The 20,658-nt window shown below is 36.5% G+C and overlaps 2 protein-coding genes across 2 annotated transcripts in view; one reads left to right on the top strand and one right to left on the bottom strand.

Moving 5' to 3' along the window:
- Nucleotides 1-5,397, top strand: part of LOC130915191 (uncharacterized) — a 29,805-nt gene extending 24,408 nt beyond the window's left edge. Inside the window, exon 12 of the mRNA XM_057835025.1 lies at nucleotides 4,642-5,397. Coding sequence (XP_057691008.1) covers nucleotides 4,642-4,755 — 114 coding nt within the window. The 3' untranslated portion in view covers nucleotides 4,756-5,397. The remainder of the gene's footprint in view (nucleotides 1-4,641) is intronic.
- On the bottom strand, nucleotides 4,328-20,336 carry LOC130915192 (transmembrane protein 176B-like). Its single transcript, XM_057835026.1, has 7 exons — nucleotides 20,216-20,336; nucleotides 19,143-19,330; nucleotides 13,940-14,062; nucleotides 13,802-13,858; nucleotides 11,748-11,945; nucleotides 11,456-11,566; nucleotides 4,328-9,733 (listed from the first exon to the last, which is right to left on the bottom strand). Exons 2-7 carry the CDS (start codon nucleotides 19,317-19,319, stop codon nucleotides 9,662-9,664), a joined length of 738 nt encoding a protein of 245 aa, XP_057691009.1. The 5' UTR covers nucleotides 19,320-19,330; nucleotides 20,216-20,336; the 3' UTR covers nucleotides 4,328-9,661.
- Nucleotides 20,337-20,658: the final 322 nt, after the last annotated feature.

Below are 20,658 nucleotides of genomic sequence, written 5' to 3' on the forward strand. Positions count from 1 at the left end.
AGCACTGTAGAAAATAAAGTATTTCACATAGAGCGCTGTCATAAACATGACTCAAAAGCTCAGATTGTAACCTCTGTCATAGTTTTTATTTGTCACCAGGGGTGAAAGTGGGCCAGAACGGTCAGGAACGCAGTTCCGGTATAAGATTCAGGGCGGAACGCAGTTCCTGTACAGCAGGGGTCGGGAACCTTTTTGGCTGAGAGAGCCATGAACACCACATATTCATTCATTCATTCATTTTCCATGCCGCTTTTTCCTCACGAGGGGCAACCAGTTCAGGGTGTCCCCTGCCTACTGCCCGTAGTTAGCTGGGATAGGCTACAGCACCTCCTTTTTAAATGTAATTCTGTGAGAACCATAAAATATGTTTAAAAATACAAGTAATATGTGCATTTTATGTCATTTCAACACTTTTAAAGTACAATAAGTGTCGGAATTCTTTTTAATAACTTATATAAATAATGATAATTAAATTAAATAATAATTATTAAATAATATTTAAATATTTTAATCCACAGATACTGTTGTACTTACGGTTTTAAACCAGAAGGGGGAGGCGTTCGGCACGTGGCGTGCATGGGCAATAAATGTTCGCATTTTATTCATTTCCTTATGATTTAAAAAAGTCAATATTTGCGCGATCTTCAAAATATATTCCGTTTCACTCTGCATAATATGTCATTTGTACTTATTTTTCTCAATCTATATGTTACTTATATCTTTATTAGGGCTGTCAAACAATTAAAATTTTTAATCGAGTTAATTACAGCTTAAAAATTAATTAATCGTAATTAATCGCAATTCAAACCATCTACAAAATATGCCATATTTTTCTGTAAATTATTGTTGGAATGGAAAGATAAGACACAAGATGGATATATACATTCAACATACGGTACATAAGGACTGCATTTGTTTATTATAACAATAAAACAACAAGATGGCATTAACATTATTAACATTCTGTTAAAGCGATCCATGGATAGAGGGACTTGTAGTTCTTAAAAGAAAAATGTTAGTACAAGTCATAGAAATGTTATATTAAAACGCCTCTTAATGTTTTCGTTTTAATAAAATTTGTAAAATTTTCAATCAAAACTAAACTAGTAGCCCGCCATTGTTGATGTCAGTAATTACTTACACAATGTAATGGGTGCTGAAGCCTATAAAATCAGTCGCACCCAAGCGCCAGCAGAGGGCAGCAAAACTCCATAAAACACAAGTGAGCGTTTCACTGTACTGTCATTTAAATCTGTCTGAGCAGGACATCTGCGTTAATTGCGTCAAATATTTTAACTAGGGCTGTCAAACGATTAAAAATTTTAATCGAGTTAATTACAGCTTAAAAATTAATTAATCGTAATTAATCGCAATTCAAACCATCTATATAATATGCCATATTTTTCTGTAAATTATTGTTGGAATGGAACGACAAGACGCAAGATGGATATATACATATATATTCAGCATGCGGTACTTAAGGACTGTATTTGTTTATTATAACAATAAATCGACAAGATGGCATTAACATTATTAACATTCTGTTAAAGTGATCCATGGATAGAAAGACTTGTAGTTCTTTATGAAAAATGTTAGTACAAGTTATAGAAATTTTATATGAAAACCCCTCTTAATGTTTTCGTTTTAATAAAATTTGTAAAATTTTCAATCAAAAAATAAACTTGTAGCCCGCCATTGTTGATGGCAATACTTACTTACACTATAAAATCAGTCGCACCCAAGCGCCAGCAGAGGGCAGCAAAACACAATTAACAAGCGGGCCTTTCACTCCTCTGTCATTTAAATCTGTCTGAGCTGGGCCAAGTGCGTTAATTGCGTCAATTTTTTTTTACGGGATTAATTAAAAAAATTAATTAACGCCCGTTAACGCGATAATTTTGACTGCCCTAATTTTAACGTGATTAATTTTAAAAAATTAATTAACGCCCGTTAACGCGATAATTTTGACAGCCCTAATCTTTATGTTGAGATTTGGCATTTAGTATGTGAGGAAATGAGGGAAAATAAAAATTAGAGAGATGGAGGTTGGGATTATAGCTGTTTTTTATTTTGTAAATCATTGAAAAAATACAATTTTGAATGACAATCAGTTTTTGTATGTGTTATAGAAATAACTGACCAAAACAGTTTTCTTTGCATTTGAATAGTTTGAACAAATTTCTGGCTCCATGGCGACCATCATGTTGGGGAGTTCCGGCAAGAAATTCTAACCACTTTCACCCGTTTGTCACCGAAAAAAAACGGAGATATGGTCCTTTGAATTTCATAATAGGAACTATTCACTATTCAAACAAGAGACTATTTTCTCCACTAGAGGGCACTCATGCTCCTTGAACAAAAGCGGCTTAATTTCTGTATTTTTTTTTTTTTTTTTCCTCTCGCCGGGATTACGGTACATAATTTTTTTTGGGGGGGTGGGGGTGGGGGGGGTTGGGCATAATGTGTGTCAAGTTCAAAAATCGACCCTTAGGTAGACATTTGTAAAATTACCCAAAAATAAGGAGAGAAGACACTCAGTTTTCTTGGCCAAGGAGAGCAAAAGAGTGACTAGACAGAGGAATGCTAGATTACGCTGTAGAGTCACCAAAATTGATCTAAGGAAAAACCCTTCTTGCTATTTTTATTTAGGGGTTTGTCCTAACACAGAAGGGTGCCGCCCTGAGGGAGGGGGGGAGAAAGCTGGAGACACCCATGTGATTTTGGTTGGCTATGTGTGAGCATGTATGTGGAACTAACTAAATACACATGTGTAAGCAAAGGCACTTGTAAACAACGGTCAAAGTGACCCAGACACTTCAGTTATGCAATGCTGCGGCCATGGAAGATGTCCTCGAAGGTCTAGATGAAAGTCCAGACGTCAGGTGCTGAAGATGTCTCGGAAGGTCTAGTTACGCAATGATGCGGTCATGAAGCAAGGCAGTTGTCATCCCGACCCTCTTCACTCTTTGTAACACTTAAACATTATACTACAACCTAGTATAGCAAGCAACAATCATTTACTGGTTATATCAATAAGAAAAAATATGGCAATATGTATTATTTATGGTATATATGAGCACAAGCAAATATTCAATCAATCAAGCAAATATTCAACCAATCAACCCTCGATAATTACCTCAACAATGTGGTTACGTAATGGGTTATTGTACAGTACAAGCAGTCCCCGCATTACAAATGAGTTCCTTTCCTACGCTGGCGACATAACCCGAATTTCTGCCTAAGTCATAATTAACCCTTTAAGCACCCCAAAGTAACTATAAAATTTACTTTAAGATTTTAACTTACCTAAGAGAGATGCTCTATAATTTCGCTGTACAACTTATTTCTTATCAACTGTATAATGACAATAATGGGCGATTCTATTCAAAAAGTCCAAAAGTATTGTATTTTGTTTAATGATGGACAATACAATGCCATCTGGTGGCAGCGTTGGGTCTGGCTGAACTGTTGCCCTTTATGACTGAGGAGCAGACTCTCGTGGATAAAGGACAGCTGCGCTCAAGTTTGGCCCACAAAAGCTGTAAGTTGTTTCAGCTAATATATGTTTGTGTATGCATTTGTAATTAAGTGCACAGCTTCAGATTGTGGGGTTACGTGTGAGTGATTTACTATGAGAATTATGAATACATTAGCATTCGTAGCATTTAAGCTAGCAGACTTTTGTTAGGCAAATTAGGCTAATTTATTCTACTAAATTTACATATTGATCAGACTAGATGGACGTTTGAACACCAACAGCATAATTTACGTAACACGTCACCTTTGCTCATTAATATTCTTGATGTTAGCAACTGTTGCTACAGGGGGTCAAACTCGCGTTTGTCCCTCATGCTAGATGCATGTAAATAGTGTACGAATGAGATGTTTTCTTTAATTCTGTCCGAAAATTATTCGATGAAATTCACTGGTAAGGATGTGGAAGAACATGGCTTTGGGAAACGTATGAAGAAAACATCCTTCATATGTCGTAATGTCTAGAGTGATTTCTACAAGTTCCATAGCAGCAGTGTTTACTCGGCATGTTCTTTTTTGAAAGATTACCGGCAGGAAACAAGCAGTAATAGCATGGGTTGTATGCGAGCGCGCTTCTATTTTGGCCCCCTTTCGGTTTACGATGGTGACGTCACGCAGCCTTGCGGTCTAAAAATAGCATTTGGGCAACAGGCTATTGTTTTGTGTCGTGTTTAATTGTTAAAATGCGTGTCGTTTTGAACGAAAAGTGAAGTCAAACGCTTTAAAAAGCACAATTGTTTGACATCTGTAAAGGTGAACAACTTCAACTTTATTGAGGACAGAACACGTCATATTGATAAAGTAAAAAAAAAAGATCTTTTGAGGAACAATAAGGCACTGTTTAACACACAAACAAAAAACGACTGGAGACAAAATGGCGGACGAGAAGTCGAATTCGTCATAATCCGGGGACTACCTGTATTCTTTTAACCAAATAGTTTTTTTTACTTGTACTTGAGTACATTTATTTTGAAGTAACGCTACTCTTACTTGAGTCAAATATTTGGCTAATCTAATCACCTCTGATTACAATATATGGGCAGACATGAAAAGTAGCTATGCTAGATGCTACGCTAAACTAAAGGAAGCTGTATTTTCTGACCGCAGCTGGAAGACGACGAGGAAGAGTTCCTGCAAGCGGGAATGAAGGTGCTGAACCAGGAGCGTCCATCTTTAAGCAATGCCTCCAAACATGATGTCAAAAGAAATGCAAACTCATAATTCATCAAGAGAACACAACACAATACTTTCTGGTTTCATAACATTTAAAAACAACAGGGGAAAAAAAGTTGTATTTAGCATCAATAGGAATGAGTTTATCACTGGTAGACGTCGAGTCCATTTCAACTGGGAGTGTGGCATCCAATAAACATTCTTCCATCCCTCCCACTTCAAGCGGATCGGACATCTATGACATCACACGGAGGCCACTCGGTGGGCGGAGGGGGTCCACCCCAAAAATCAGATTTGAGGAGGAATCCGATACGCTTGCAGTCAATATCCATCATATGTATAAATGAATAAATCAAAACTCACACAAGCGTTGTGACGATTTATTTGCATAACAAATTTATAGAAAAAAATATAAATTTCTTATTTCTTTAGTGCAAAAATGTGTCATTCATCGACTATATAAAATTGCTCATTTTTAACCCCTTGATAGCTGAATTTACATATTCAAAAATATTAAGAAAATTAAATTAAAAATATAAAGCTAAAAATGAGAAAATCCTATGACAAACATAAGAGCAAGAAAAAGTTTTTCTTGAATTTATATATGTGAGGAAAAAAGGTTCTATTTTCTATATTTTCTCCTGATTATCAGTTTTTAATTAATATATAAAATAATATGTTCAAATTTCAAGTTAAATGATTTTTTGGGGGGCGGGTGGGTGGGTTAATTTGTATTACCTGTTGGAATTGGAATTTTAACCATCTTGATGATTTACTGTGACTTTTAAGTATAAATTTGTGGTTTTTCTAATGTCAAGTAATTACAGTGTTGTCAGTAACGCGTTACTTAGTAAAGTAATCTGATTACTTTCTTTCAGTAACGAGCAATGTAACGCGTTAGTTTTTCCAAGCCAGTAATCTGATTAAATTTAGTTTGCTCAGTAACTGTGCGTTACTATTTTGTTTTTGCCTCATACTGTATGTAGAATGAAGAATACTGTAGTCATGTACGAAGAGCATTTGAATAGAAAATACCACATTTGAATTTGGGAGTGAAATCACATCTCACGTTTTCTCATCGGAAAAAAACGGGTCACGTGCAGTACCATGCTGTATGCACGCCGTCTGCCACATAGCCTGCTAGCTATGTTGCTAACAGTAAAGGAGACGGAGAGATACAACAAACGGCTGCATTTGCTCACTGGAGATACAGCCATTACTTCACATATCCGTCCGCGTCGCGAAAAAAAAACTCAAAACAAGAGGACAGGTGACGAGACAGCCAGCAACTAGCCTTTATAATATGTGTAATTATGTACATTTTATAGTTAGAGTTTGTAATCGTAGGCGGAGTTTTACAAATGTGGGACTGGGGGGAGAAGCATGTTGAAGACTAAAACGAAAGTCAAAAGTTTGGACACACTTCATAATTTTTGCGTTTTATATATTTTCACTGCTATTGTAAATTCTCACTGAAGACATCAAAACTATGAACAAACATGTGGAATGGCAAAAAAAGTGAAATAACTGAAAACAGGTTTTGTATTCTACATTCTTCAAAGTATCCACCTTTGAGGTGTCTCCAAACTTTTGGTCAATACTGTACAGTATATATATATACACACACATATATACATATATATATATATATATATATATATATATACACACACATATATATATATATGTATATATATATATACACACACACACACACACACACATCTTGATACTGTTCGAGTTCAATCAGCTGTTCAAGTTGTTGTTGGTAGCGTTTGAAAGCTTAGGTTTAAAGAAATTCTAAATATCCATCTTGCCTCCTCTGGTGTAGTTTTGGCTAAGAAAAGCAAAGGATAGTCTCAAGGTGCTAGTCACATGGTCTGTTCGAAAAATGATTATGACAATTATGAAAACTGTACGTTGTAGGATTTTTGTTCATTTCATAAATTTTTGTTGTTTTATTGCTTTACAACTTTTATAGACAACATTTTAATGGCTAGGTCTTTATTTCAAAGGGGAAGTTCAGAATTTTTTACATTGGGCTTCATCTTGGAGTTAGCGGGGATTTAATTAGTCATTGGACTTTATTTAAACAAATTTCGTGCAGTTTGTCAGTTATTTGTTAGTTTTAAGGCTCCTGGATGGCTAAGCTAGGGCGAGTCAATGGTGGTTGAAATCAACTCCATCGACTAATTAAACCCCCGCTAACGCAAAGATTAAGCCTTATGTGAAAAACTCAATTACACGTGATGAAATGTTTCTGTTATTTTTATGTTGAGGCAGCAAAAGGAGAAAAATTGGTAAAAAGTAACTGATAAGTTACTTTACTTACTTTGATAATAAAGTAATCAGTAAAGTAACTAGATTACTTTTTTGAAGTGTAATCAGTAATCAGTAGTTAAATTACTTTTTTAAGTAATCCGTGACAACACTGCATGTAAAGCACTTTTACCTATCGTGTCGAATTGTGCGATACAAATAAATTTCCCATTCCTATATCTATTTTGAATTTAGGATTTTCCCATTTTTATTTTCATTTCTCAATGCCATTTTGGATATAATATTCTGCATTATGTATTTCCCCCAATGCTTTCTTATGTATATTTGCTAAACGTGAACTACAGCATCAAGGGGGTAAAAAAAGAAAAATACTGTAAAATTAGTGCAAAAGCAGATTACAAATATAGAAGTTTACCTCAATTTATGAAAAAATTGAATCAACTGCAGGCATGACGAGTAGCATATTTTTCAGACTATAAATTGTACTTTTCCCCCCCAACGAATGCACATGCCTGACTTTTCATACTTAATACTATGATGCATAGACTTCATAATGTATTGACGGCTCAGATCGATCATCATTCAAGTAGGGGGCCGCCCACATTAAGAGGAGCTATTCACGAACACACACAGGCAGCGATCTAATGCCGGACTTCTGTTGAAAAAGTACAAAAACTGTACCGCATACAAACAGAAAGGATTGTCTCAGGAGTGACTTGTTTGAGGATTCAAGGTAATTATCATTTTGAAATGTGAAAAAAACCAATTGGAGAAATTAGCCACTACTGCATTGGCATCATAGTACGCAATATTGACATAAAATAAATGCTAACTGCACAGATTTTTTGCTTTTGACCAAGAATCGAGACTGTTTTACGTCCATATCTATGAGGAATTCAGGGATTTAAGCAGTTATTCACAAGAATTTTCACCGGAAAAGCTCTGCTTACATCAGGCGGCCACTAGCTACATTCACTAACAGACTAGCATAGTACTCCGACATATTTACGTGAAATAAACGCTAACTGCACAGATTTTTTTGCTTTTAACCAAGAATCAAGACTGTTTTACGTCCATATCTATTAAGAATTCGGGGTTTTAAGCATTTATTGACTAGAATTTTCATCGGAAATGCTCCGTTTACATCAGACGGCCACTAACGACATTCACTAACAGACTAGCATCGTACTTTGACATATATACGCAAAATAAACGCTACCTGCACAGATTTTTTTGCTCTCAACCAAGAATCGAGACTGTTTTACGTCCATATCTATGAAGAATTCGGGGATTCAAGCATTTATTCACAAGAATTTTCACCGGAAAAGCTCTGTGTACATCTGGCGGCCGCTAGCTACATTTACTAACAGACTAGCATTGTACTTCGACATATTTACGCAAAATAAACGCTCACTGCACAGATTTTTTTTGCTTTTAACCAAGAATCAAGACTGTTTTACATCCATATCGATGAAGAATTCAGGGATTTAAGCATTTATTCACAAGAATTTTCACCGGAAATGCCCAGTTTACATTAGGCGGCCGCTAGCTACATCCACGAACAGACTAGCAATTTACTTTGACATATTTACGCAAAATCAATGTAACTGCACTTTTTTGGGGCCTTTTAATTAAGAATCGAGGCTGTTTAACGTCCATATCTATAAAGAATTCTGGGATTTAAGCATTTATTCACAAGAATTTTTGCCGGAAAAGCTCTGCTTGCATCAGGCGGCCACTGGGCTACATTCACTAACAGACTAGCATCGTACTTCGACATATTTACGCAAAATAAACGCTAACTGCACAGATTTTTTTGCTTTTAACCAATAATCAAGACTGTTTTACGTCCATATCTATGAAGAATTCAGGGATTTAAGCATTTATTCACAAGAATTTTCACCGAAAACACTCTGCTTACATCAGGCGGCCGCTAACTACATTCATTAACAGACTAGAATTGTACTTTGACATATATACGCAAAATAAACGCTAACTGCACAGATTTTTTTGCTTTTAAACAAGAATCGAGACTGTTTTAGGTCCATATCTATGAAGAATTCGGGGATTTAAGCATTTATTCACAAGAATTTTCACCGGAAAAGCTCTGAGTACGTCAGGCGGCCGCTAGCTACATTTACTAACAGACTAGCATAGTACTTCGACATATTTACGCAAAATAAACGCTAACTGCACAGATTTTTTTGCTTTTAACCAAGAATCAAGACTGTTTTACGTCCATATCTATAAAGAATTCAGGGATTTAAGCATTCATTCACAAGAATTTTCAATGAAAAAAGCTCTGTCTGTGATTCCACTCGGTCAGCTTTGCAGCCTCGCCAACAATGCAGGCCCCCTATTTATCGGCCCCGCGACCTGTGTCCTGCCAATACATTATAAAGTCTAAGAAGGGGGTTTAAAAAATACTGTAGAATTAGTGCAAAAAGCAGATTACAAAAATGGTTATCTCCATTTATAAAAAAAAAATGGAATCAACTGCAGACATGATAAGTAGCATATTTTTCCGAATATAAATTGTACTTTTTTTTTTTTTTTTGCAATGGATCCATTGGCCTGACTTTTCATCCTTAATACAATGATGTATAGTGTTTGTGCTTTCCCTCTTATTTTACGTGACTTTAGAAAAGATGAAAATATTTCTCGGATTTTTGACTCAAGGTTTGACGAGAATCACCTCGTCTCCAAACTCTGGAGAAGTTTGGTCTTCTTTCACGTCTTCAGGGCTCTAAAAAAATTGAAGAGAAAATATGCGACATGTAAAAATCTTTGAGGACTGACAGTGAGTGACATTTCAGGGCCACTGACGGCGTAGGCATCCAATCAGTTTGGACGGGGAGGGGCAAATGAACGGACAAATGAATAAAAATTTAATAACTTAATTGTAATTATCAAATTTATTTAATTTAAAAAATTAATTTAAACCTTTTGAAAAACTTGAAAAAAAAGAAATATTTATTTGTAAAATACAATATTTAAAAAAGGAAAAAAAGGATGCTCAGTGGGTTTATTTTTTTAAACTTTTTTTTAACATTAAATACAAATTAAACAGAGAAAGTTTAAATAAAAAAAAAAACACTAACAGCTCAAACTTAATTTTTTATTATTTTTTTTCTTTATATTTTGTTTATATTTTGCATAAAAGCTGAAAAGGAAAAAAACATTTTTTTTCATTTAAAAATACATAGAATAAAAGTAATGCAATTTTATATAAAGTTTTTTTTTTGGTAAAATATAAGTCTGGGAAAAAAATAATTATAAATACAGATATAATACAGTATAATAACATTATAAAAGAGTATTTGGTTTACTTTAAGAAAATACTAAATAAATCCAAATTTAAATATTGTAAATTTTAAATATTCATTATTAAGAATAAATAAATAAATAAGTAAATTTACTGTTTAGAGACAAAAAAAAAAAATTAAAAACTAAAAAAAAAAAAAAAAAAAAAAAAAGATTGGTGCCAGCCAATCCAAAAGCATTACACATTTTAAACTAGAAACTGCAATTTCAGGAGAAATTACTTCTGGTCTTTGCTGTGTGGAGATACAGATCTTAACCCTGCCCAGGTTGGTTTGGGGACAATTTGGGGACAGTATCAGGTCACTTTCTGTTGATTTGGGGACATTTATGGGGCGTGGCCTGATCATTACAGGTCATTTGGAAACATTTGGGGGGCGTTGCCTGGTCATTTCAGGGCATCTAGGGACGTTTTGGGGCGTGGCCTATTCAGATCAGATCATTTGGGAACATTTAGGGGCGTGGCTTTGTCATATCATTCATTTGGTAACATTTAGGGGGCGTGGCCTGATCATATCAGGTGATTTGGGAACATTCAGGGGGCGTGGCCTGATCATATTAGGTCATTTGGGGGCGTGTTCTACTGATATCTGATTATTTTCTGTTGATTTAGGGATATTGTTATTTTTGCCATTGAAAATGAATGGGAAAAAAATTGGACGTACATGGACGTCAATGGTATCGACTTACATAGGTGTCAATGGAGTCCAAGTACACTGGCATCAATAGAATGAAAAAACATGATGAAATGCCATTGGAAATGAATGGGAAGTTTGGACATCGATGGACGTCAATGGCATCACCCTTCATAAGCGTCAATGCAATCGGGGACATTTGGGGTACACGTCCTATTGATATTTGGTCATTTCCTGCTGATTTGGGGACATTGTATTTTTTTTGCCATTGAAAATGAATGGGAAAAAAATGTTCACAATAAACATTAATTTCTACTCTTTTGATTATTGAAGTTTGTTTAAAGAAAAAAAAACTACTTTAATAGAAATTCATTTAAAAAAGAAAAAATACGATGAAGCTCAAACGAATTTTCCACAATTGCCAATCTATTGGAGGTCTATCGCCGTCAATGGCGGCCAATGAGTTGTCAAACTAAGACAAAAAAAAACGACATGGCAATCTTGCGACGTGCCTTATCGTTGCTCCTGAGAGCTTTGATGGCCAAAATGGAGGACGAGAGCACCAGGCACAGCTCCAAGACAGCCAACACCAGTAGAATTCCGTTGATGCCTTTCAGGAACATCTAGAGGTCACCCCCCCCCAAACAAAATTACTTCTTGATCATAATAACAATGACTTTATCACTAGGAGGCATCCAATCCATTTTAAGCGGAAGGGTGGCAGCGAATGAACCAAACCAACTCTCCCACTTCCAATGGATTGGACGTCTCAGCCAACGAGTTAAGTGTAAAAAGAAGCCTTACAAGAAGCAGGTCTTTGGCTTGCAGGCATCGCTCCTCAAAGTCTCTTTCACGTCTGCTCGGCCTGCTGTAGGAGTACTCTTCATTGGGGAACTCGCACACGTCCCACATGTCTATCACGCCGATGTTGATTGCGCACAGGACGATGTTGCACAAGGCGAAAAGCACGCCGCTGAGGTTCAAAATGGCGTTGATGATGACCTAAAACAATCAAGATACGCTTCAGCTTACAGAAAGACACTTTGTGTGATCAATGTACAATTTTGAGGCTATTTTATTTATGTTTTACTAACGAGAAAATGCCATTTCTGGGGAAATTGTGTCGGGATGCTTCATATTTTGGTCCAGTCAACTCCAAGTTTGTTGATCTTGGATTACATTTACAGGTCATCTCCTGATGATTTTGGAACATTCTCAGGTGGCTTCATGTTCATTTGAGGTCACTTCCTGTTGGCGTTGGTTCATTGGCCCATCCAAGTCCAAACGGATTGGACGTCTGGCACCGTCAATGGCAGCCGATGAGTTAACAAGAAGGTGACTCGAAAATGCCCCAAAAATGAGCAGGAATTGACCCACGGAAGAATGAAATTTAGCCCCTCGGTTTAAAAAAGATACATAAAACAATGTAGAATTCGATAAATACATAAAAATATGAATAATTAAAAAATAGTAATTCAGTTAAAATTGACAAAGTACTCCAAAAAAAAAAAAAAAAAAAAAAAAAAAAAAAAAAAAGATGTAAGAAATAAAAGTATATATGGAAGATACATACATTATTAAAAATGAAACATAAAAAGAGGTCTTGATTATTAAATTCCTCCTTTTTAATTATACTTATACACCCCCACAATTTTTAAAAATATTTTAAACTTTTCAGTTTTCATTTATGTTGTAGATTTTTTTTCCATTTAGGACTTTCCCATTTTTGTTGTGCATAAAAATATTAATTAAAAAATAATTAAAAATAAAAATGACAAAATCCTCAAACTTCGATATTTATTACAATGTAAATTAATAAAGAAAATACACATAAAAAATGAGGGCCTCCCTTTAATTTATTCATAAATACCATTCCAAATTATTTTCTTTAATTTTAATGATTTTTTTCCCAATGATAAAATTTGTAGTTTTAAATTTGATTAATTTTTTATAATCTTTTTCCTCATTTGGGATTAAAAAAAAAAAAAAAAAAAGTTAAAAACGACACAACCCTAAAATATTAAAATTTATCTGTTTATTAATTAAAATAAAAAATAATAAATACAAAAAAGGCGGACTTCATTATTAAATGACTCATTTCTAATTTTTTTCATTCCCCATCATTTTTTAAAAATATTTTTTTTAGTTTTAATTTTTGTGTTAGATTTTTTTTCATTTAAGACTTTTTTGTTGCAATTAAAAATGCAAAATGTTGGTAAAAATGACAAAATCCTAAAATTTCTATATTAATTACAATATAAATTAATGAAAAAGAAATACATATAAAAAAATACATATGAAAAAAGATTAATTATTATCACCTCAAATTATTTTCTTCAATTTTAATATTTGTTTTTCTATTAAAACATGTTAAGTTTAAATTTTATTAATATTTTGAAATCTTTTTCCTCACTCAGGATTTTCTTTTCTTTTTTTTCAAAAAAATTTAATGGAAAAATTCAGGTAAAAATGACAAAATCCTAAAATAGTAATCTATATTTATTAATTTAAGCAAAAATGAATAAATAACACAAAAAACAAATACTTTATTCATAAATTCCTCCTTTTTATTTATTTTCATCACCCCCAAATTATTTTCTTTGATTAAAATGCTATTTTTTTTTTACAATTTGATTTTTTTTGTTTGTACCCCCTTTTTTTTTTTTTTTTTTTTTTTTTTTAATTTTTTAATCTTTTTTTCACCATTTTTCATTTTCAATTTTTTGTCCTTGTTGTTGTTGTTTTTTTTTATATAGATACACGTTTACAAAATGTAGTGCTTTTGTGCTTTCAGACTGGCTGTGAACACACCAGTGGTTCAGTATTTTAATTTACGGGAACATGAAAATACAACTCACCAGACACGGACTCGGGTACTTCTGAGAGAAAATGCAGATGGCGCCAAAAAGCACAAACTAGCAACAAAATGGGACATTTAAGCCGATTTAGTCACAAACGCGTAACAACGGCGATGCTGCTGCTGCGCTGCTGCTTACCACCGAGCCCATCCATAAGGAGAACAAGTTGACCCACATGTTCCACCAGGGGTTTTCGTACCCTCCGAACATGGGGAGGACGCCGATGGCGATGGTCGTCAGACCCACGGCGATCTGCAGGCTCTACGATGGAAAAAAAATGGCTGATATATTTGCCTTTGGGTTGAAAATAGACAATCGTTAAAGTGCATATGACACCTATACATTCAATTTTTAAATCCTGCGCCATGAAAATGAGCGACTTCCTGCTCCAGTCTCGAGTTGAGAATGAGAGCGCTGTGACGTGTACGGTAGGAGTCCTCTTCACTATCCAGCCGTACTTTGTATGAGAAGGACTAAGGATTCATCTGATTTTGCGGATTAATTATTTTATTTTTCGCAGCACGCCAGCCAAACGTCTGCAGAAAAATGTTGCTGCACCAGGGAGAGGCGTGTGACCCTTTTTGGGGTTTCAAAAGGTTCCCATTCATCGGTGGATATTGGCCAAAACAAGCCCTACTACTGTGGAACCATTGGACTTACAAGGAAGTGAGTAAACATCATGTTTTGTATTGCGCATTTTGCATTTTGTGGCTGACATGCTCCATGTCCACTCGGCCGACGACCTGCGGTTTGTCGCACATCCCCCTGCGGAGAGAGCACTATACTCGGCTTATTGCCCTCTTCGTGTGCCCGGTGTTCTGTCCCATTTTCCACTCGATCAGAAATTGCAACTTTGTGTTAAAAATAGTCGCGAATACAGCGATTACAAAGTAGACACTACAAACTTTCTTTAAATAAAGGACTAATTACGTTTGCTCATGAATGGGCACGTAAAAAGCTCTCCTCATACACATTAGCTGCACATGTTAGCTGCACAACAACTGCAGCCGCTCTCGTATGCAGAGGTTGCGCTAGACATTTTCGTTGTCTGTCATTTTGACTGACAGGGTCATAAAAATCCGGTCATAATCTATTTTTACCCGTCACTTAATTTTTTAAAATGATAATGATGACATATTCAATAGTATTTAGTTTTCATTCATTTTTAATTAGTATTGTAACGCTTGCTTGGCGGCGAAAAATTAGACACGGAAGTCGTGGTATTTTTCTCCCTCTTTTTACTCTGCTTACCGCCAACAACACCAACAAAACAACAACTCCGCCCCCAAAGAAAAAGAGGCAACTATATAGACCCCAATCACCAACGTCACACAATGATCTTAATTGTGGTTGTCAGCCCAAAATCTTCTAAATATATATTAAATGCATCTTACCAGACATAAAATGACTACTACATAGTCTGTGGTGATCGTTTGGTGCCCAGATTTCTTGTCGAATTACAGCAGTCCATCTCGCTCTCCTCTTCGGGTCTCTCAGAATACGGTAGAACTTCAAGTCTCTCCGTCTATCTTCTCTATTACTGCAACCAACCGCCACACACGCCTTCACCATTTTGATTATTAATGTTAACGAGCAGAAAAACACGCCGTCATAGGAGGCATGTACGTAGCGGTAATGTGTACACACGACGAGCTGACACAATATGGCGGCTCCAGTCAGGGGGGCGGAGTTGTGACGTCATGTGATTGGGGTCTATACACAGGCGGCAATCTAGTCCACCAATTGGATGACGCGCTGGCACACCGGGTGCACCAATAAGAACCTCGCGTTGATGTTTCAATCACGGTGCAGCTGCCAGACCCCGGTGACACGACAATATTCTGACAGAATAGCCAACGACGTCATGCATTAAGAGAGACAATAGCTAATTAATATGCTCACTCGCCACCCTGTGGTCTGGGGTGTGAATTGCAACCTATCAAAATGATGGACAGACTTCAGTTTTTTCCGTCACCGTTTTAAACAACCGGTCAACGGCGGAAAATATTCGGTTAACGCGACCCCTGCTCATATGACTCTCGCTGTTTACGTCTTCGCCATGTAGTAAAGCATTATTTTGCCATATTCGTGTTGACCATTTGGCAGCTACACGCTGCCCCGACATCTGCCGGTTTTTCAGGTGGTCAATGTCTAGCTGCTTCCCCGCAAACAAGCCCTCTGCCCTACAGCAGGGGAACGACGAGCTCTAACTTGCTCCCCACCGGGCAGGTTGCTGATCGACGAAGACAATCGACAACCCCGCCGTCGTGTGAAATGATCCGGGCTAGTTACGCGTGATTTTCCGCTTCAAAGACTTTGAAACATCACTCGGTTCGGGTTCGCATGTCGGCTAGCTGTCACGCCTCTTGGTTCGTTTACATTCTCCAAAGCCGGTGAAGGGAAATGACACAAGCCAGACTTACTATGGTGGCATAAAATATCGTTCGGGAGGTGTGAAAAGGTGAAGTCGACAGTTTTGACCATTATGGAGTAATTTTGCCATGTCGTACTGAATAAATGTTTTTTTTTTTTTTTTTTCATATTCCATTTAGCACAAGACTTATTTGTCATGACCATATCATTTATTTAGCTACTGGGGGAAAATACTTGGATAAAAAGAATATCCTATAAAAATATTGGAGTAGAGAGACTGAAACAATGACATTTTGCGGCTCTCGACGTCGCATTTTCCTCGTTCTGAATAACTACCCCTTAATTGGCTGAATCGTAAAACAGACGAGACCGTTCTCCTGCCAACGTCATCCACCTGTTGGGGACGCTAGAGCCCGAGAATGGTAGGTGTGGCTAACTGGCAGTTCTAAAGACTAATTTCTCATCATCTGCGCTTTGCCAAATTGTCGTATGTAGTAAAATTGTCTCAAAATATGATTCTAATTCACATAATAATGCTATTTAAGACTTATTTTCTTCTGTCGTACACACTTTAAAGCAGCATGACCTTCTCTAAACTTTGAGTGACTAACTGGCCCTTGTTTCTGTGAGAAAGTCTCACTCCTTCACTTCGGTCATGGTAACATAAACTAACTTGGACCTCGTATCACGGCTCTTTTAATCCTCATTTCTAAATATTGGCGTTATTACATTGAAAACATCTTAAAAATTAAGAATAAGATATACTTTCTGAAGAGGACTTGTCGTTTGCCACTTAAAGTTCGTTTCCTGGAGGTTCTCCAATGTGAACCGGTATTCTGGCAACCGAAGGGGCAAGGCATTTTGTGCTAGTCAATATTACAACCCCTAGAAAAAAGGATGGACTCACCAGTCTCGGACGAGCACTCACTCAGACATTTCATCATGTAGAACAAACTCAGATAAAAAGCTTGAAAAAAATAACAAATTAGTTCAAAAGTCCAACTCCTTGGTATTCAGAAACACTAAAAGAAATTGATAAAAAACATTGGGGTGGTCTGTAAATGTTACTTTTATAGAGCAAGTGCAGGGAAATATATATAGAATCACTCCATTATGAGGAGAAAAATATGGAATAATGAGAAACAAACAAAGAAATACCAATCAAAACACATCTCTAGTATTTAGTTGCACCACCTCTGGCTTTTATGACATCTTAGTCTCTGAGGCATGGACTTGATGAGTGACAAACAGTATTTTTCATCAATTTGGTGCCGACTCTCTTTGATTGCAGTTGCCAGATCATCCTTGCAGGTCGGAGTCTTTCTCCAAGGTATGCTTTAACAGTTTTAGCTCTGTGGCATGATGCATTGTCATCTTGGAAAATGACAAATACATTTTCAATTGAAGGGATAAGAAAGCGGTCTAAAATTTCAATGTAAATTTGGGCATTTATTTAAGATTCAACCACAGTACCTTCGCCTGACATGCAGTCCCATATCATCAAGGACTGAGGGAATTTTGAGGTTTTCTTCAGGCAGTCCTCTTTGTAAATCTCACTGGAATGGCACCAAACAAAAGTTCCAGCATCATCACCTTGTCCAATGTAGATTCTCGACTCACCACGGAAAATAACCTTCATTCTGTCATTCACAGTCCATGATTGCCTCTCCTTAGGCCAGTGCAGTCTTGTTCTTTTCGGTTTAAGTGTCAATGATGGTTTCCTTTAGCTTTCTTTTTAGTATGAAAATCCTTTTTCATTTAGGCGATTTTGCACAGTTCTGTCACATACTTCAATTCCAGCTTCCTCCCATTTCTTCTTCATTTGTCTTTTTTCAAGACATATGGCCTTTAGTTGTTTGTCATGACGCTTGGATGTCTTCCTCGGTCTACCAGTATGCTCAACTTTAACAACCTTGCCATGCTGTTTATACTTGGTCCAGATTTTTGATACAGCGGACTGTGATCAGCCCACATCTTTGGCAACCATACATGTAGCATTACCTTCTTCAAGAAGTTTGCTAATCCTCTCCTTGGTCTCAACAGACATCTCTCTTGTTGGAGCCATGATTCTTGCGAATCCACTCTTGGTCCAGCAGCCCTCCAAGGTGTGATAACTGCACTGTTTTTAACTGCTGACTAACGAGCAGATCTAATCTGAGGCAGGGGCCCAATTAAGGAAAGGAAATTGACTGTATTTTTTACTCAAAATGGAGTGATTCCATCATTTTTTCTTCAGAATGGAGTGATTCTATATTTCCCTGCACTTGCTCTATAAAAGTAACATTTACTGACCACCAGGGCCGGCCCAAGCCATTTGGGGGCCCTAAGCAAAATAATGCAAAGGGGCCCATATTTTTGGCCCACCATTTCGTCACAGTGTACTGTGAAACCCATACATGCAATCCAAGCCATACGTCCATATTTTGTATTTTAATCAGATTTTGTTGCACAGCATACTTCAAACTTCTCACCCCAAATGATTGTCAGTACTTACAGTAGATAGCGCCAAACCTTTTTCTAAAGGAGGAAAGAAAGAAGTTTAGGAAGAACTTTTATTTTTTAAGCTTGTAATCAAGTATCAAAACTCACAAAAGTCAAATAAAGCAAACTGTAGTAAACAAAATAGAATATAAATTAAACAATCGCCAGATTGGGGGCCGCCTAGTGGTCAGGGGCCCTAAGCATCTGCACAGTCTGCGTATAGGCTGGGCTGGCCCTGCTGACCACCACAATGTTTTTTATTTATTTCTTTTAGTGTTTCTGAATGTCAAGGAGTCAGTTTGTTCTACATAATAAAATGTCTGAGTGAGTGCTCATCTGAGACTGGTGATTCCATACTTTTTGCTAGGGGTTTTAGATCTAGTTGCCTTACCATTTTTGGCGGTCAAGCCTACATTGTACACCTTTACGTAATTTCAAAAAAAAAAAAAAAAGCCCAGACTAACATAACGTTGGCAGCAAATCTCACCCCCAGCAGAGTTTGGGAAGAGCCCATGATAGTTTTCATGCGCTGGGACACCGAACAACACCTGGGGCTGTAGCACATATCCTTGAAGAGTTGGCAAAATGGTGGCAAGCAACTTTGACTGTCAGACGTCACTGTATAAACGGTGACTCCGTTAGCCTTGGTCACAGTCACGGTCATCTTGCCTAACTCTGAGGAGAAAGAAAAAAAAACATTCAATTAGAGCTGTGCAGTATGGATGGAAAATGTAGATACGGGCCATTTTATAGCACGATATTGTTGAGAAATAAAGATATTTATTTCCCATTTTTACCCTCGATTACTTTACCTGCCACAAATGTTCAATGCAATAAGCATTGCATCAACCATAACGAAAACATTTTGTTGCCCAATATATATTTCGTGACGATGACTAGCTAAAAATGTGACTTGGAAGACTAAAACATGACGAGACGTGGCCAGTTTTTGTATAATAAGTCGAAAATGCAAGATAGTTTACGTCATTCGTGTTTTGGCAGCCCTTTTAATTTTCAATTTTGTGTTTTGGACAATAATTCTTAGTAATCTCAGTCATGTTTTAGTAATTTCAAAAAGTAACTGTTCTGTCGAGTTTTCGTTGACGTTTTCCCAATGTTTTCGTTTGAAATTGATTTTGGGAGTCTTAACCACAGTGTATATGTGTATTAGCCATTGACGTTTTAAAATTTATTTTCGGAATTGAATTCCAAACTAATTAATCACACAGCAAATTATCTAGAATGCTAAAAAAATGCTATTTTTGTTGCAATTCCCCTTAAAGTCCTTTCTTTCTAAAACTCGTCAGTTATGACGAGTGGCACCCTTTTGACACGTAAATTACTTCATTGTTTTGATAATTAAGCCAATATGTACTGAAAAAAAGAACAAAAACTACTTAGGGTCAAAATCACAACAAATAAATAATTTAAAAAAACTTTGCCAACGTTCACTTCCGCATTGCGAGTACAAAACGGCGAGAAAATAAAACAAAAATGCCAGAAAATGGATTGTTAGCAGCACAATGCCGACAAAAAATGTTATAAAGTGTAATAACTTACAACTAAACCAGAAATCGTCTGTTTTTCGACGTGTTTCTTTCCGTTGTTGTTGACGTTGCAACAAGCAGCAAGCGTTCACTTGGCGGCTGTTTGCTCGTTACCGCCACCTGTGGAGTTAAAGTGCACCTGCAACTCACTGAGTAGAGAAACGTCATCTATCGTCGACGAGCGTCATGAAAAAATCTTTTAATTTGTTTAAAAAAATTCTGAAAGCATATTAACAATTTCTATACAAATTAAATGGGGACATATCCGTTGACATACATAACTAAACATATCCGTTTAGTTGCCAGATAATCCTTGCAGGTCGGAGCCTTGCTGTGGACCTTTTTTTTTTTCCAATAGACCCTACTCACCTACGTCACAAAATGACCTGTCGCTGTATCCGGCCGCCATATTGTCCGGCATTTTTTAGCCCTATTCTCAATGGTTTCAATTAGTCG

Source organism: Corythoichthys intestinalis, chromosome 4 (assembly GCF_030265065.1).
Source record: "Corythoichthys intestinalis isolate RoL2023-P3 chromosome 4, ASM3026506v1, whole genome shotgun sequence".
Classification (NCBI taxonomy): Eukaryota; Metazoa; Chordata; class Actinopteri; order Syngnathiformes; family Syngnathidae; genus Corythoichthys; species Corythoichthys intestinalis.

Bases quoted from the DNA above. Each gene is read 5' to 3' on its own strand.
- LOC130915192 (XM_057835026.1), bottom strand. From the start codon at position 19,319: ATGACCGTGACTGTGACCAAGGCTAACGGAGTCACCGTTTATACAGTG. The intron at 13,859-13,939 runs GTAAGCAGCAGC...TTTTGTTGCTAG, and splicing joins CCTTATGGATGGGCTCGGTG to TTTGTGCTTTTTGGCGCCAT. The intron at 11,567-11,747 runs GTAAGGCTTCTT...GGTGACCTCTAG, and splicing joins AAGCCAAAGACCTGCTTCTT to ATGTTCCTGAAAGGCATCAA.